We start from the raw sequence: 18494 nt of genomic DNA, 5'->3' as shown, positions 1-18494 counted from the left end.
TGACATGGTGATATCTGTAGGATGCTCCGCATCATGCTGAGTGTTCTCCATTCATCAATGGTAGAGATCTTTTTGGGGTATGTGCAAAGTCCGTCTCCAGTGATCACATGACATATGTATTCCACTTTATTGGTCGTATGGATGGCGAGACCTTTGGTTGATGCGGGCCAGGGCGCGACTTCAGCTTTAGATATGGACGTCTTCCCCTCGCTGCTGATTTGGCGAGTGCCACCAACTCGGCTTGCTCCGTCGGGGGGCGTCGTTTCTTCATTGGGTGGGTGCTAGTGACAGGAACGCAAGACAGGAGAAATCCCAAGTCAGCCTTGCTGGCTTCGACCTAGACGATGCCTGCGGGCGCCGCTCACCTTTGTAGAGCGCGCCCGCCAAGTCTACTTCCCTCTTCCCCTCTGCCTCCCGGGTGAAAACCCAACTTGCCTTTTCATCTAAAAAACCTATCACATGAGTGCGTAACACATTCATAAAATTATTTTTGTTAATGGCTTTGTTAAATTCAAAATCAGGCTCTTCTTGAGCCTTTCATCTAAAAAAAGTATATCATGAGTGCGTAACACATTCATAATTTTTGTGGTCACATCCCATCAGTCAATGGCCAAAAACTCCCTGAAGAATATCGCATGCAATTGAAGTATACTTTTGTATGCCGGTGATAGATTTTCGATGACCAATTCTTGCTCTTCTACGAACCCGTGTAAAAAGAATGTCACATAAATTTGCGAAGGAACGAATAATTTTGCACCCTCAACCATATTTCAAACGGATTATATTCAGAAAATTGACACTGCTTACAAAATGCCATCTTACACTTAAAAATGGATTATATATACACACTCCGTCCGAAAATACTTCTCATCAAAATGGATAAAATACTTGTCATCAAAATGGATAAAATACTTGTCATCAAAATGGACGGAGGAAGTACTTATATGATTTTGATTTTCCTGTATAAACTTTGTCTTTTGCTAAGTAGACACAAAATCAGACCTCTTTAGCTTTAGCTTTGCCTGATTGCCTCTCTTTATGGAGTAAGTAGCATGGAAACGTGGGAGAAAGAAAAAGTCATTCGTGAGAATTCAGATCGCCGTGACCCCGTGAGATTCCGCACCGTAAAACTGCTAGCAAACGGCCCTCCGAGGGGTAGAGGACGAGACAACAGAGCACACCACCGCAGCAGCAGCGGCGGCGGAAAAACCCTCGCGCGTCGGCCGCCCGTACGGCCACCGACGCCCCCCGCCGCCGATCCGATCCCATCGAAACCGAGCTGGTAAACCCCTCCAAACTCCCGCCCGCCGCCCCCTTCTCCGACTCGCATCGAGACCCGATCTGAGCAACCCCCCGGCGACCCCGCAGGTCTCCCCTCCGATCCGGGCGGTCGTGGCGCCGACATGGCGCGGTTCGAGGTGAACGGCAAGTCGGTGGAGGGCGTGGACCTGCTGCGGCGGCGCCACTGGACGGCGCGCCTCGACTTCTGGCCCTTCCTCGCGCTCTACGCGCTCTGGCTGCTGCTCGCCGTCCCGGCGCTGGACTTCACCGACGCCCTGGTCATCCTCGGCGTGCTCTCCGCCTCCCACATCCTTGCGTTCCTCTTCACCGCTTGGTCCGTGGACTTCCGGGCGTTCGTCGGGCACTCCAAGGCGAGACACCACCTCTCGCCCCCCACATAATCAACATTATCCACATCTCTTGGGTGCGCAGTCTATATAGGGTTAAACATCTTACACTTGCTTACGTTGCAGGTTAAGGATATCCATGCGGCGAACGCGTGCAAAGTAATCCCGGCGAAGTTCCTCGGGTCGAAAGAGATTGTGCCTCTGCATATACAGAAAACTGTGAGTTAGTTCTGGTTTTGCTGTGAACTGGTAGTGTTTTTGATGTTTGGTCACTGATTATGGTTTGGGTGGCTGTTCAGGTTGCCTTGTCGTCGACGTCAGGTGAGACAGAGGAGATCTACTTTGATTTCCGGAAGCAGAGATTCTTTTATTCGGCAGAGAAGGATAACTTTTTCAAGCTCCGTTACCCGACAAAGGACTTATTTGGGCACTATATCAAGGGCACCGGGTATGGAACAGAGGCCAAGATTAACACTGCTATGGACAAGTGGGGGAGAAACATGTAAGCTGCTGTTTTGCTCCCTGTTTGTACAGTCTTTCAGTAGTTGAGGTAGAGGACTGTAAATTGATCACTTATCATAGTTGTTGATATAGATGGCATGATCATGAACTGTAGCTTCCGCTTGGTTTTCTTTTGTTCTTTATTTCTAGAGTTGCTACATTGTAGTGGAATAGTGCCCTGAAAATGTGCAATTCGATAGGGAACTCCCAAATCGACTCATGTAAAATGTACAGTACATGATATGACAAAGAGATGATATTGGCAGGAAAATGGAGAAATCTTGTTGATATGCTATGTGCCTTCTTATCACACATGCTGACATGCACTCATAGCAGCCTCGTGAATATTACAATGCATAAACCATTAGCGAAATAGAGCCAAAACTATAAATAGTAGCTGAAGGAATTTGGAGCATACATTAATATGTTCACCGCAAATGCGCAACTATATGACGCCCTGCGTTGCTGCTGGAATTGGTTGTAATATATTTTGATGAGATTTTATTGTATGGGCATGAATATTTGGGTTAATAATATGAGAAACCAAAAATACATGTGATTTACTGTATTTGATTATTGTATAGTTGTAAAATATTTATTGAATATAAGTATATAGTATAATAAAATGGAAATGACTTGATACTTTTTGCATGCATGGTTGTATGTTGACTTTGGACCTTTTCCCATGCATGGTTGCATGTTGAGTTGAATCTTTCCCATGAATGGTTTCATGTTAAGGTGTCATGTTTGCATGTTGAGAGAAGTTAGTGGGAATCACCTACTTAGTTATTATATAGGATTCAATTCTCACACATGCAAAATATCGTAAAATGACTTAAATAAGAAATATGTTGCTATTCTGGAACGAATTATGAATATTGAATGGGTGCAAAACATGTGCCTGTAGTGGCATTTTCTAGGAGAACCTACTGTGAAGTAAACATAAACTATCTGTCTAGGAAAGTTCAAATATTGGCAATGGATGTTGATGCTTGATGCACTTTAATGCGATCAAGGAGAATTTTCTGTATATCAGTAGTTTGCTACAGTGTATTGAATCAAATATCTAGCTTTGCATGCTTAAGCTTTCGTCATACACCTGTTTAGCTATAGTGGCTAATGCCTGTAAATTGTTTCCTCTAGATTTGAGTATCCACAGCCCACATTTCAGAAATTAATGAAGGAGCAATGCATGGAGCCCTTTTTTGTTTTCCAGGTTAGTCTATTTCTCACCTGACCTGCATTTTGCTTATATGTCTTTTCTTTTTCTAACAGTGAGCTCTTACTCGACAGGTTTTTTGTGTTGGCCTTTGGTGTCTGGATGAGTATTGGTACTACAGTTTGTTTACACTTTTCATGCTCTTCCTATTTGAGTCTACTATGGCAAAGAATAGATTGAAGACGTTGACTGAGCTTAGGCGTGTGAAAGTTGATAATCAGATTGTGTTGACTTACCGCTGTGGAAAGTATGCCTCATTCATTTGAATTAGTGCTTACACTGTTCAAGTATATATCACATCCTAATCATGCATTTATTTGTTCAGATGGGTTAAAATCTCAGGCACAGAACTACTACCTGGAGATATTGTGTCAATAGGCCGCTCGCCTAGTGGTGAAGATAGATCTGTACCAGCAGATATGCTATTACTGGCTGGATCTGCCATAGTAAATGAAGCTATTCTTACAGGAGAGTCTACTCCACAGTGGAAGGTTTTCATCTAACCCTCCCTCTTCTGATTGTGCTAATTATATGGCTTCCATTTGTTTGGGGTAATTAGGACTTCCAATCATACTTGTTTTTATAAGATGGAATCATACTCGCTAATTCCATTCTGCAAGTTGTTTCCATTCCTAATTTGGAGTGAAACATTCCTGTTCTGATGTGCCATTCAGACCTTCAACAGATGTTCCTTTTTACAAAGCTGCATGCACACTCCTTTGAATTATACATATACTTACGTTTCTAAGTGTACACCAAACATGCATATATTAGATATAAAATAACAGTTTGCATGTAATATTAATATATGGAAATTGGATTACTTAACAAATACCTTATGCAATCATGCGTGTGAGCAAGGTACAAGGTAGCAATGATAGAGGTAATATCTAAGAAGGGTTTCCAGCCCACCATTTGAGGAGACAATGTGGCTGTAACATAAATGATGGGGTTCAAATATCACCTCTAACTGAATGAGCTGGTATTATTCTCAAAAAAGAAAGAAAGAGCCAATATGTGGTGAAGCAGAACAAAACTTCTTATTTTCCATTTTTCTACCGAAATTTACCTGGCCAAACGATTCTGGTCAGAAAAGTATGCTTCAAAGACAGATAAGTATATTGTGTTAATCCAACTATGACATCTAAGTGCCGTTTTTCCTTTTCTGAGACATGTTTATTTACTACCCCTAGTATTTTGTTCATCTTGCTCTAGCTCTGAATGATCATCTTCTTCTATATAGGTCTCAGTTGCTGGCCGTGGCCCTGACGAAATGTTATCGATAAAGAGAGATAAGAATCATATCCTATTTGGTGGCACGAAGATACTGCAACACACGCCAGATAAGGTAGATGTATCATATATCTGTTATGCTAACGAGAGCTATCCTTAATAGCTTTATAGTATTGTTGACTCCTTTTCTTCTATACAGTCTGTAAATCTTCGGGCGCCTGATGGTGGTTGTGTAGCTTTTGTATTGAGAACTGGATTTGAGACTAGCCAGGGAAAATTGATGAGAACCATCTTATTCTCAACTGAGAGGGTAACTTCCTTTCCTGAATGAAAAGTAATTCTGACTTCTGAGTATGCAAATTTAAAGCTAACATCTGATCTGTGTGACAGGTTACTGCAAATAGCAAGGAAAGTGGGTTGTTTATACTATTTTTGCTATTCTTTGCGATAATTGCATCAGGCTATGTGCTTATGAAGGTAATATCAGATAGCAACACCATCGATAAATTAATTGATCTTTCAGTTGCATACTATCTTTTTAAATCATGTACTTTCTTTTATCGTTGAAGTGTCTGTGTATTCATATATAGGGACTGGAGGATCCCACAAGAAGCAGATATAAACTTTTTTTAAGTTGTTCACTGATTCTTACTTCTGTGATTCCTCCTGAACTGCCAATGGAGCTGTCCATAGCAGTTAATACATCTTTAATTGCTTTAGTAAGGCGTGGCATTTTCTGCACAGAACCATTCAGAATACCATTTGCTGGGAAGGTTAGTAAGAGAACCATGTTATGCTCCTCTTTCTTCTTTCTGTACAAGCTCTTACAAGTTCTCTCCTACCAGGTTGACATATGCTGCTTCGATAAGACTGGAACATTGACATCGGATGATATGGTGAACTATGATGTTCTTGTCAATAAAAAAAAACATTTGGCTGGAGGTTTGTTAACAAATGAACCCCATATTTCAGGAGTTCCAAGGAGTTGTCACTTTGGAAAGCGACGCAGAATTAATATCTGACGCAAATAAGTTGCCTCTCCGCATTCAAGAAGTGCTTTCCAGCTGCCATGCATTGGTATTTGTGGACAACAAACTGGTATGTGTTGTGTGATAAGCACCAATAACTGTCTACATGAAGCATAATCAAAGAAGTTTGCATGCCTTTCTAAATGGTATATTCCATTTTGTTAAAGGTTGGTGACCCCCTTGAAAAAGCTGCAATAAAAGGCATAGACTGGATCTACACCTCTGATGAGAAAGCCATGTCTAGGAGGTAAGCTATCATCTCTTGTTGTGCCTATATAATTATGTCAGCAGTTGCACACTTGATTAAGTTGTTAGAGAGATATATGTATTGTACTAGGTTTCTTGTAGCACCTTTTTTGTATTTATTGATTCCTAGTTTATGTCCTCTACTTGTGTATATATGGCCCTAGAGCCTTGGCAATAGATCAAGTTTGCTGCCCCCATAACATGGTATCAAGGGCGCCTATTAGGGCTTCGATTTTTTTTATGAAGATGATAGGTGTTCTTTTATCCCATCAAACAAATTGAAATTATTGAAGTTTCCCTGTTTGTAATTCAAGTAGTCTCGAGTCCTACTCCTTTCATTTCACTGTAATTGTCCCCCGCCTCAGGAGAATCTGTTTCAAATTATCTCCCTGCTGAAGAAATCAAGTTTAGTGATTGCTGTGGTTCCACTCACCCTTGCTTAAATGATTTTAAAAAAGGTTAGTAGGTTTTTAGTCTGAATATCGGTAGGGGCAATGCATTGGCCATTTCGCATTAACTCTCTCTCAGACTTGGTGCTTCATTGTCTGGCGCTGCATGGTGAGCTGTGGACAGTTATAGTAGAACAGGGGAGTATTACTACTTCATGGGACAATTTTTACTCATGAATCATGATTGTATTTTGCAATGCAAACATTGAATCAGTTGGATCTTTGATTGATTAATACTTTTTTGATACCTTGGTCAACACCAGCGAGAAATTTCTTGTTGTATATGTGGTAAAGGTGTGGTACACCCCATCTTGAGTTCTTAACTATCTTACCTCTGATTATAGACTTATAATAACATGCTGCCAACAATTACTATCATTTCCCTTTTCTGAACTCAGTCCAGTAATATCATGAGGAGTTATTATATATTTTACTTGGATATTAAAAGATTTTAGCTGACTAGTCTTCGTTGCAGGCCTGGTGGCCAACCTGTACAGATTGTACACAGATATCACTTTGCTTCTCATTTGAAGAGAATGTCTGTTATTGTCCGTATCCAGGAGAAATTTTATGCTTTCATAAAGGTAAGGTTACCATAGTCTAAATGAAATTATCGATCCGGTTCTTAAACACTTGGGATTGTTCAGAAACTGCTTCTTCAGGCCTTGTTCAGAATCTGTGGCCCATCAGAGCAGGCCTGTCTAAGCTGTTTTTCTGGTCGTGATCCTCATAACTTTAACTCTTTCCATCTTTTGTTTTGTTGACCTTTTCCAGTTAACTGTTAGGAATATCACCTTTTTATTTTTTTTGTGGTTTCCAGGGTGCACCGGAGACCATTCAGGAGAGGTTAGTTGATCTACCTGCTGCATATGTGGAAACATACAAAAAATACACGCGTCAGGGCTCCCGGGTCTTGTCTCTTGCATACAAACTGCTTCCGGAGATGCCTGTAAGTTCTCATTGAAGTATAATGGTTCCTTTATTTTGTTATTAGTACTATTGTTAGTCTAAATTTCCCAAGCCATTAGATAACATAGCATTTTAATTAAAGATCAAGGAGCAACACTTTCTTTTCAACCTTTCTTTATTTGTTGTGTAGGAACCATATGAGTTCCAACTATCACAGTCAATTTTTCTTTTGAGTTTAACTTCGCAGATGATCCAGTGGTATCCTGCATGCATGTAGCTTGCGATGAAAATCCTCTGCCATTAGCACTAGACACTGGAATCATATGATTGGTGCTGACAAACTAGTTTAAAGTATGGTGGTTAGCGCTTTGCTAAAAAGCATGGACAAGGGGACGGAAAGTCGGGGATACGCATACGGGGATACGGGATACGGCATTTTCCAAAAGCAGCCATTCGGGGATACGGTGAGCATATATAAAATAAAATAAAAATATGTCATGTAATATAGAGTTAACACAGAAAATAAAGGAGAAAAAGATTAGAACAGAGATACTGCCCCATTCGGTGTCTCTTTTATCAAGTGCTTGATTGATCCTTGCCCCCCCATGTCATTGCAAGTTGCATCTTGCAAAACACATCGAACAGTAAAGAAGATTAGAAGAGTTGAAGACATAACCAGAAGTCCAGAAGTGAAAACAATAAAGATGTTTGCTTTGCTTACCCAATTTGCAACGCCATTTGGGCTCCCAATCGCAGAATGGTTTAACAATCTCAACACCGCATTACAAATACAAACCATAACAAATTGACAAGCTCACATAGACATAGTCCACTAAGAACATGATAGATAGGATAGGAGCATAAAGGTTGTAGGTTGAAGCTTCTCCACATAAGCCCACAGTGGAAACTTGGGATCTACAGCACCAGGACCAGACTGCCCTTCACTCTGACCCAGGGATGATTGGCTACCGGCTGTGCCACTCCCAGATGCCATGCTCTACAAGCATTCAAGAGCAGGATGATATTAAGCTAGGAAAAAGAAGCAATGAAGCAGACAAGCAGTACTACACTAGTAGTCTAGTACACTACTACTACAATCTACAGGCATTCAAAGAGCAGCAGCTAGCAAGCAGCAAGCACAACATCCAGCAGCTTAATGCAAGATCAAATCTGAATAAACCAGATCAAGAAGTGGAGGAGAGGCTGCTAGTTCAGGGATTGGGGAGGGTTACCTGCCATCAGGAGAAGAGGCTGCTGCCTCCTGGTGTGGGGGTAGTGGTGGCCGGTCGGATCCAAGCGTCGCAGGCGGCGGCGAATCCAGGCGGCGGCGGCGGCGGAGAATCCAGGCGGTGGCGGCTTCGATCCAGAAGAGACTGGGACCTGGGAGTCCCTCGTTGTTGTGTGGAGAGCTGCGTGCGATTCCTGCAAAAATAGGGTTTTGTTTTGGGCCATGGCTGTTTTTGGGCTGGGCCGTATCCCGTCCGTGTCACGTACGTGTCCCGCCGTGTCCCTGGGCTTTTTTCTTTTTTTAATCGAAAATCAGGGGATACTGGGGGATACGCGTATCCAGCCGTATCCCGCCTTGTCGCTGTATCCCGCTGTGTCGACACGGCCAATCGGCAATTCCTGCCGTGTCCGTGCTTTTTAGGCGCTGTGTTAACATTGAAACGCAAAAAGCACTAGTGGGGAATAAATCAGTATCCATTTCAATATATACCCATGTGTTTAACTGATGCACAGCATGTTTGCAAATTAAGCTACTACTCCCTCAGTGATGTTCCCTTGTTTTGATGATCGTAGTCCGCACTGTAGATATTGGTAGTGTTACTTGGTCCACGGTGTTGCGATCAGCAGTTATCAGAAAATCATTCATTGCTTAGATAGTTGTGAACTGTGATGCTTTATATGCATATTTACTTGGAAACGGGTGAGATATTACTATATTAGCAATTCGTAATTTTCATGTTACTATCATTTTTAGAAGAACATAGTTGCAAGTTGTTTTCCTTCAGTGTAAGTAATATTAGACCTGAGCATTCTCAAGTAGTTGCATTTTATTCTTAGTTGATATCATTTTGTTTGAATTTTACTAGAAGTTTGTCTGGTACGAGTCGTTTGACCTCGTGGTATTTGAATAACAGGTTAGTGAAGCTAGAAGTCTGGAAAGGGATCAAGTGGAGAGTGACTTAATTTTTGCTGGTTTTGCGGTAACTAACCCTGAAATAGTGAAATTATGCTCCAATGACTTATTTGAAGATTTTTAAATGGTTTTCTTGGGTCTTTTTTGCAACCAGGTCTTCAACTGTCCTATAAGGAGTGATTCTGCCGCTGTCTTGCTCGAACTGGAACAATCTTCCCATGACTTGGTATATCCTCCCATTCTTGAAACTTACTTGTCATTCTGTATGCTTACTTAAACACTTCCTGGGCGAAGTGTTTTTACACCAGTAATATGACCAAAGCTTCGGTACCTATTGATTTATCAGTAGCAATAACCTGTGAATAATTACAATGAAACTTTTCTGTTTTGTTTGATTAAAGTGCTCATCACCTCCATGATGTATTAGGTTATGATCACCGGGGACCAAGCTTTGACTGCTTGTCATGTTGCTAGCCAAGTGAATATCTGTTCGAAGCCGGTTCTAATTTTAACACGGATGAAGACTAGTGGATTCGAGTGGGTTTCCCCTGATGAAACTGATAGAGTTCCATACAGGTAACAATTTATATGCATTGGGTTGTGCTATGATGAGCGCTTAGTGTTTGTACTAAGCTTTTCTGTAATTTTAAATTAGTACCCTGGCAAAGATTCTTGCTGTTCAGGGCTATCATGTCTATTTTTTTTTCCATGGGAAAAGAAAGATGTTTACACATTGGTGTTAGGAGACATCTTTTTTATTTGCTAGAAAAATGGAAAAGGAAGATCTGCTGGATTTCCCTATTAGCATGTGCATTCCAAACTTCTCCTCCCCCCACTGCACATGTAAATGGGGACTATGTAACTATGACTTCGGGCCTGTTCGGCTACCCACCAGCTCAGCGGAATTACAGGATCTGCGGAGCACCTATTTTCCAGCTCCACTATTTTAGCCTGCAGCTCCGCGAGCTGAGTCTGGAGCGGAGGGACTCCGAACACTCCCTTCATCTATTGGGAAAAGAAAGATGTTTACACATTGGTGTTAGGAGACATTTTTTTTATTTGCTAGAAAAATGGAAAAGGAAGATCTGCTGGATTTCCCTATTAGCATGTGCATTCCAAACTTCTCCTCCCCCCACTGCACATGTAAATGGGGACTATGTAACTATGACTTCGGGCCTGTTCGGCTACCCACCAGCTCAGCGGAATTACAGGATCTGCGGAGCACCTATTTTCCAGCTCCACTATTTTAGCCTGCAGCTCCGCGAGCTGAGTCTGGAGCGGAGGGACTCCGAACAATCCCTTCATCTATGCTATCGCGAGAACTATGTAAACATATCTTGTTTGGTGACATTTCTAATATCTTGCATTATTGTTTTTGTAGAGCTGAGGAGGTTAAAGAATTATCAGAATCACATGATCTTTGCATTAGTGGGGACTGCTTTGAAATGCTACAAAGGACCGATGCTGTTGTCCAAGTCATTCCTCATGTGAAGGTAAGTGAGAACATATTGTAGACCTTCTCAAACTATGAAGGCCCTGATTTACATTATAAGTGTTGTTGTTTCAGGTTTTTGCGCGCGTTGCTCCAGAACAGAAAGAACTTGTACTGACAACATTTAAGACTGTTGGGAGGATGACACTGATGTGTGGAGATGGAACCAATGATGTTGGCGCACTGAAACAGGTCTGTACCTGGCTCATATCATGGTTTAATCCGCTCTTTTTTCTCATAATTATTCAATGTTATGATTGTGCTCATTACGCACACAATGACACAAACAGTTGTTAGTCATGCACTCATGCCAGGGATTGACTTGATCTCAAACATGTATGGCGGGTTCGATGTGATATTCTTCTTACGACATTGCCCTTTATGTATATATTCTCTATGATTCTTAGAAAGGAAGCCGAATGAAACTCATGCTAATGATTGACTTGATCTTGAACTTGTCTGGCAACTTCGGTCTGATATTTCTCACTACAACTTTGTCTTTTATTTACATATGCTCATTCCACAGAAACAGTTACTCATTTGGTTAATTCAGATTATTTGCTAAAAATCTGTTTTGCCTCTACAATATGGAAGCCAAATGAATCACATAGAAAGGAATCACCTAATCTAAAACACTGAAATTGTTTGTTTTGGTTGTCTCGGTTAGCCGAAGTTAACAAAAATAAAAATTATGACCAAGAAGGTACAGATTGGAGATCTGGAAATCGATTTCAATCGCCCCATCACCCAACTGCATACAAGAATGAAACCAGAGAAGAAGGCCGCAGATATAGAAGAGAAAAACACAATAACTCTGCATTAGATCTTTTGCCTGCACTTCTGAGAATGAGTAGGCCTTAGCTCATGCTCTGTTTTTGCTGTGGTCATCTCTGGTGTTCGTGCATTTATGCAAAGATGCAATCCAGCCACCTATTTTTATGGCTATAGCCATTCACTTCACCAGTTTGCCTGCCGTCCCGCAGTGGAGAGAACTCAGACGTAGGGTAGTAAGCTCCTATGGAGCAGCTTATGGGCACACAGATGGTTGGAAGACGTTATACAAGGAGTCCACTGTGCAATGGTTGGAGAAGAAAGTATTAGTTGTAAGTTAGCGTCTTGGTAATACTTTTATGGAAAACGTTTAACATAAACCGGATGATTTTCTGTCCTTGTAAGCCGTCTGCTACGCGTGCCACGTGCCCCATCAGCCCACGCTTTTCCTCCCACAGCTTATCCCTTCCTGGCGCTTCTCGTCCACTCGTCACTCAACTCATCTTGTTCCTTCGCTTTTCCCCTCCACCTGCTACTGAAAGGAAGAGGCAGCGCTGGCCAAATCCACATCACTGCGTTCTGCATGGTGAAGCTCCCACCCGGGGGGACTGCAACGGCGGCCGCCGGTGCCGCAGACGACGGAGCATCCACCATCGCGGCCACATCATGCCGCTTTGCAGCAACCCCCGTCGTCATTGTGCTGTGTAGCAGCATCCGTCCGTCACCGTCGTGTGCTTTGTCGCGGCAACCGCGTCGCCGTCGCGCTGAGATGGAGTACCAACAAGCGGTGGGGCGCTGCAGTGCAACTCCGCCGGCGGGGTGCTGCGGTGGAGTCCGCCATGCCGGTGCGGGCTGCAGCGAAACATCGTCGGTGGCGTCGGGTGCTGCGATGGAGCATCGATGGACCACCTCCGTGCCAACGTCAGCGTTGCAGTGAAGCATCGCCGGCAATGGCGGGTGCTGTAACGGAGTTGCATTGGAGCATCGTCGGCTTGCAATGGAGCGCGTCCGGGGTGATTGGAGCTCCGCCGCGTCTATAATGGAGTTCCGCCGCGGTTGAAATGGAGCACAGCTGGGACTGCAATGGAGCTTCGCCTGGCTTGCAATGGAGCCCTGCCATGGCTGCAATGAAGCTTCGTCGGAGACGTCGTCAGTGCAGCGTCAATGCTTTTTTGTGCTTGGTGTTGCCACGGCCATGGCTGCAATGGAGCAGGCCGGTGCTCCTGGAGCACCCCCAGCGCTGCAATGGAGCGCTGCCAGTGATGCAGCAGTCGGTGGCGGCTCTTGGAGATGTGTTGTTGTGCGCGCAGACGGCCCCGGTGCCACGGCGGGTGCTGCGTTGGTCTGATGAAAGGGGAGCAGAGGAGGAAGAGTGAGGTGGGGCTGTATTGCTACGGCGGGTGCTGCGTTGGTCTGATGAAAGGGGAGCAGAGGAGGAAGACGTGAGGTGGGGCTGTATTGCTTGGATCGAACGGCCACCCAGCGCTAGGTCGGATGGCTACCCAGGCGGATGATTTCTTAGAGAAATCATCCGGCTGATTCGTAGCATCCACCTACTTTTATTGTCTGATAAGCTTGTAAAATTGAACCGAACTTCTTGCACTTGTTTTAATTAGTGGGGTATGAGAAGCATAACATATTGAACATATGTAGCAAGTTTGAGCCACAAACGCATGTCCATGTATTGTTTTTATGCAGGCTGGACCTATATTTGCCTGGCATTTGGTTCCATTTTGCCAATATTCTGAAATATAGTTGTTCTGCAACCTTATTCTGAATATAGTTGTTCTGCGACCTTCGCTGTAGGACACTCAAAGGTTACTTGATAAATTTCTTGACCTGGGCAGTTCTATCTACTGTTTTGTTATTGTTTCTGTTTGAGTGTTACCAATGGAAGATAGGTATATGTTATACACCTTATGACAATATATTGATGTGAAATTCTTAATTTTCAGGCACATGTTGGCATAGCTCTGTTAAATGCTGAACCGGTGCAGAAAGCTGGCTCGAAATCTCAGTCATCCAAACTTGAAAGCAAATCAGGGAAGCTGAAAAAACCGAAACCTGCTAACGAGTCATCATCACAATTGGTTCCACCAGCTAGCAGTTCCGCTAAAGCACCCAGCAGCCGCCCCTTGACTGCTGCTGAGAAACAGCGCGAAAAGCTGCAGAAGATGTTAGATGAAATGAATGATGAAAGTGATGGCCGCTCAGCACCTATTGTAAAGCTTGGGGATGCATCCATGGCCTCACCTTTCACAGCAAAGCATGCCTCTGTTGCCCCCACGCTTGATATCATCCGCCAGGGGCGAAGCACCCTAGTCACTACACTCCAAATGTTCAAGATTCTTGGACTCAACTGCCTTGCAACAGCATACGTTCTCAGTGTAATGTACTTGGATGGTGTGAAACTGGGTGATGTTCAAGCTACAATCAGTGGTGTCTTCACGGCGGCATTCTTCCTCTTCATCTCCCATGCTCGCCCACTTCAAGCACTGTCTGCAGAGCGCCCTCATCCTAACATCTTTTGTGCATACGTTTTCCTTTCCATTCTCGGCCAGTTTGCAATGCACTTGTTCTTCTTGATGTCAGCTGTCAACTTAGCATCCAAGTATATGCCAGAGGAATGCATTGAGCCTGATTCAGAGTTCCATCCAAACCTCGTCAACACAGTTTCATACATGGTGAACATGATGATCCAGGTCGCAACCTTTGCAGTGAACTACATGGGCCACCCTTTTAACCAGAGTATATCAGAGAACAAGCCATTCAAGTATGCTCTCTATTCAGCTGTTGTTTTCTTCACGGTAATCACATCGGATATGTTCAGGGATCTGAACGACTACATGAAGCTTGAGCCCTTGCCTGAAGGAATGAGGGGCAAACTGCTGCTTTGGGCTATGCTTATGTTTTGCGGTTGCTATGGATGGGAGCGCTTCTTGCGATGGGCGTTCCCAGGCAAGATGCCAGCATGGGAGAAGCGCCAGAAACAGGCAGTTGCAAACCTAGACAAGAAGCAGGCATAGCATCTTGCATTCTTTTTTCCATCACTGTTTGATTCTTCACCCTCCGCTGGCCAAGGCAGCGATCTTGTCACTAGTAAACTGATGGCATAGTCGCACTCTAATGTGTAGTTTAGGAGAATTTTGTCAGACTCTTGAGCCCTATTTGTAGGAGGATATAGGGTTGATACCTACTCAACATACATGCCTGGTATGGAGGGTCAGAATTTTCAGTTTCCATACCTTGTGCTAATGATGACATGAATATGCATGAACATACCATTGAGGACACACCGACACAGTATGATTTATGAGTCATCTGTCTGCTGTTATAAGTTAATCCTATTTGATATTGCAGTCTCTCGAGGACCTGCTACCCGAACGGTTCCGCCGTTCCATTGGCTTGCCATCTGGAATTACTTGCATACATAAACTTTGTTCTTGTGGAAGTGTATATGATGTGCAATTTTTCCATTTGGCAGGTATACTTTGGTTTGGTCGATACGGTCTTTTAAAGTATTATACTGCGTAGAAGTTTTTCCACATGGTAAAATTGGACGAATCACTGCCACTCTGTCCTGGTTTATTAGTCTCCTTGTATTCCATGCCAAAATTTGACCTTAAATTTAACTAATAAAATATTAATGTGTCATAAAAAATATATAATTGGAAACTATGTTTAAATATGAATTAATGATATAATTTTTGGTGACATTCATTAATATTTTATTAGTTAAATCTCTAGTTAAAAATTGACACAAAATACAAAGAGGACTTATAAACCAGGATGTAGGTAGTAGTATTTGGTCGGTAGAGTAATTTGGACGAATCGCTTTCACTGTTCAGTTTGTCGCTGATCCTAAGACAAATGCTACAACCAATTGGATTACGAGAGTAAATACCAATTGATTGTGTGGCCTTACAAAGGAAGCGTAGTATAAAAGAATTGAATAAAAAAGCTTTGAGAAATATTGGATGACCGAATTTTAATTGAAAATCTCAATTAAATGTGAGCTCTAAACTAGGGAGCTTAGTGTTATATAGGACATAGCAGAAAAGTGTGAACAAATAGCTAGCAACTGAACGCATCTTAGATGCCAGGATGGAGAGTTAAGGCGCAAAACGAACTTTGCGCTAGTTGTGTACGATGAGCTTGGCCCTGGCATGTCCGGCCTCGACCCTGTACTGGTCACCAATGCCGAAGTGCGCCATAAGCAGCCACAGCACCGTGAGCAGCTCCCCGCCCTGGCTGAGCTGCTTGGCGTGGAAGTTGCCCCTGCACTTACCCGCCGCGTAGCACATCATCTCCACCCACACCCCGGCCACCAGCCTCCACCGCTTCCTAGCCTCCATCCCGCGCAGCTGCTCTGCCAGCCGGCACGCGTCGAACAGCACCGACTTGCTCCGGTCCCCCTTCACCTTCCGCGGGTCGATATCCGCCTTCACTGCCGCCAGCGCGCTCGCGCCCTGCCGCTCCTCCGCCCGGGCCTCGCCTCCCCGCAGCCGCACGAAGAAGTTCTTGGCCTCCGCGCAGGTGTCGCCGAACCGGATCTGCCCAATGCTCGCCGTCAGCATGAACGGCCGCATCACCAGCAGGAACAGCATGTAATTTGCCATCTCCCTGCTCGCCGCCGGCAGCCTGGACCCGCTGTTTATGTCGCCCTCGTCCGCGGACCCGCCGGCGCCGGCGGGGGCAAGATCTGAGGACGTTTGGTTATCGTCGTCGTAGAAGCAGAGGTCGGTCGCGATGTGCCAGAGGAGGATGCTCTCGTCGAACTCGACCTCATCGACGCTCCACCGGAGCTCCTGGTAGCACCCCTTGCGCTGCAGAATCCACTGCCCGCGGTGATCCCCGAACCGCCGGTAGCTCATTGGATCCATCGTGCTGTTCGCCTTGTCTTTGAGCTGCTTGAAGATGAGCTGCTTGAGCACCAGGGACACGCCGATGTGCTTCGTGTACCATAAGCTGTCCCACGCTGTCTTGACGCGGATGTTGTAATCCCACTCGAGACTCTCCAGCACTCTCGTCAACCATGTGGACTTGTCCTTGAGGCAGTAGCTGAGGAGATTGTACTGGGCCATCTGGTTCGACCACCGTGGCCTCGCCTCCGGCATGAAATACTTGACGGCCTGGAAGACCACTCTGCTCGCCGCCGGGGGGCATTTGCGCAACTTCCGCAGGTCGGCGTAGCTCCAGGAGGAGATGGCCATCAGGATGATGCCGTAAATCTCCAAGAAAATGGCACCAACAAGGAGGACGTAAGTGACGGCAACGTCGGCCTCCTTGTAGCGTCCCTTGCCAGCCTTGGAGAAGACGAGGAGCGACAGGATGGGCGCGGCCAGGGTGAAAACGCGGAGGTAGCGGCCGGAGGGGCAGTGTATGACGGGCGACTTGGAGTGGAGCGACTCATACATGAGCTGGAGCTCGATCTCGACGACCTTGTAGGCCTGGTCGCGCTTCAGGCGGCGGAAGAAGGCGAGGCTGTCGGTGCGGTCCTGGAAGCTGAGGATGAGGTCGACGAAAAGGCGGCGGAAGGTGTGGAAGAACATGTGCGCCTTGATGACAAGCTCGTCGTACTCCATCGGCTCCTCCGGGACGTGGACGTCGTCTACGGGCAGCCGCTCGGGGACGATGACGATCTCGGCGCGCAGGCCGGCATCCTTGCTGGAGTGGTACTCCTCTATGAGCTGCGCGTAGTTGGGTCCTGGGTCTGGGCGTGTGAGCATGGAGCTGCGGAGGCTGCTCATGCTGGCCGATTTGAGCGCCCAGGTGCGCTTGGCATACTTGAGGACGCCAGAGGCGAACATGACGACGGCCGGAGCGACGAGGCTCGCGGCGGAAGGGCAGGACTTCCAGTAGACGTACAGCGCGAGGCCGACCTGGGTGACGAGGCTGAGGAGGTGGCGGAGCCAGAGCTCGTTGTCCTCGATGGCGAAGGCGGTGATTGTGTCCTGGCCGCCGAGGTGGAGGATGAGGAAGGGCGCCCACAAAAGGAGGAGGTGCAAGCCGTCCTCCCCGTCGGTGTGGTGGCATAGCTTCTGGCTCCGAGATAGGGAGCCGAGCGTGTAGATGGCGATGGAATCGGCGAGCAGGTAGGCGAGCCAGAGCAGGAAGTGCAGCCAGGACGCCACGATGCGCTTGCGGAGGCCGCCGGTGAAGAGGAGGAACACCTGCAGGGAGAGGCTGCCGAGGAGTAGCACCCGGATCTCCCACTCTCCCCACAGACTCCAAAGGCTCGTCATCGATCGGCAGCGGTGGGGGCCGCCGGTCGAGAGGAAGACGCCTCGAGCTTGACTCGGCAGCAAATCACCGTTGACGCGAAGGGAAGATGCTTTCAGAGTACCCACAGTGTGCTCTTTTCTCGCCCTCTGAACCTGCCTCTAGAGACTTGGAAGTCGACGCCATACAGGGGTCGTCTCCAAAGAAAAGTGGTAGGCATAGCCTCAAGGCAAGAGCCCGCCTTCAAGTTTCTCTCATTAAAATAACGGATTTGTGTCTTCACTTTTTTCCTTCCGAAAAAGCACTTATATAGTTATATTACTCACGTAGCAATGCTACAGCTAGTTTCATAGAGTTTAAGAGCAACGCTAGACCCCAAAAAGGCCCCGACCCGCAAAATAACCGTCTAAATGCAGGTCGGCGATGAAAATCCCGTCCGAACAGACCCCGCAAACGCGACTGGCCCGCAAATTTTTTTGAAGGGCGCGACCAAAACTTGGCCCTAACCCGCGTATTCGCGGGTTTCCGCCTCGCCCCTACGGTGCCCGGTATGGTAGTGAAACAGTTGGCGGGAGGAACATTTCAACTCGCGCCCCTTTCCCCACCTCCTTCCGCGTCGCCCGCCACAGGTTCCGCCTGTCCACTGCCGCCGATTC

General features: G+C 45.7%; 2 protein-coding genes across 2 annotated transcripts; one reads left to right on the top strand and one right to left on the bottom strand.

Annotated features, from left to right (window-relative positions):
* Window positions 1–1029: 1029 nt before the first annotated feature.
* On the top strand, window positions 1030–14978 carry LOC123132196 (probable manganese-transporting ATPase PDR2). The gene is made up of 22 exons (XM_044551969.1): window positions 1030–1282; window positions 1369–1652; window positions 1755–1847; window positions 1928–2130; window positions 3273–3345; window positions 3423–3595; window positions 3674–3839; window positions 4592–4696; window positions 4781–4891; window positions 4972–5058; window positions 5172–5354; window positions 5427–5477; window positions 5554–5679; window positions 5777–5856; window positions 6780–6888; window positions 7125–7253; window positions 9355–9420; window positions 9508–9579; window positions 9781–9929; window positions 10735–10846; window positions 10921–11037; window positions 13572–14978. The coding sequence occupies exons 2-22, from the start codon at window positions 1404–1406 to the stop codon at window positions 14640–14642; spliced, it is 3525 nt and encodes a 1174-aa protein (XP_044407904.1). The 5' UTR covers window positions 1030–1282; window positions 1369–1403; the 3' UTR covers window positions 14643–14978.
* Window positions 14979–15434: 456 nt separating this feature from the next.
* LOC123132187 (uncharacterized) lies at window positions 15435–18052 on the bottom strand. The gene has a single exon (XM_044551958.1). The coding sequence runs from the start codon at window positions 17859–17861 to the stop codon at window positions 15753–15755; it is 2109 nt and encodes a 702-aa protein (XP_044407893.1). The 5' UTR covers window positions 17862–18052; the 3' UTR covers window positions 15435–15752.
* Between the last annotated feature and the right edge of the window lie 442 nt (window positions 18053–18494).

This window comes from Triticum aestivum, chromosome 1B (assembly GCF_018294505.1).
Source record: "Triticum aestivum cultivar Chinese Spring chromosome 1B, IWGSC CS RefSeq v2.1, whole genome shotgun sequence".
Classification (NCBI taxonomy): Eukaryota; Viridiplantae; Streptophyta; class Magnoliopsida; order Poales; family Poaceae; genus Triticum; species Triticum aestivum.
Note: the sequence above shows the minus strand (reverse complement) of the source record. Positions and strands in the feature narration are given on the sequence as shown.

What these genes read in the sequence shown, in the direction of transcription:
- LOC123132196 (XM_044551969.1), top strand. Translation starts at nt 1,404, where the DNA reads ATGGCGCGGTTCGAGGTGAACGGCAAGTCGGTGGAGGGCGTGGACCTG. An exon ending in AACAATCTTCCCATGACTTG is followed by an intron (nt 9,580 to 9,780) that starts GTATATCCTCCC and finishes ATGATGTATTAG; the next exon opens with GTTATGATCACCGGGGACCA. An exon ending in ATGTTGGCGCACTGAAACAG is followed by an intron (nt 11,038 to 13,571) that starts GTCTGTACCTGG and finishes CTTAATTTTCAG; the next exon opens with GCACATGTTGGCATAGCTCT.
- LOC123132187 (XM_044551958.1), bottom strand. Translation starts at nt 17,861, where the DNA reads ATGACGAGCCTTTGGAGTCTGTGGGGAGAGTGGGAGATCCGGGTGCTA.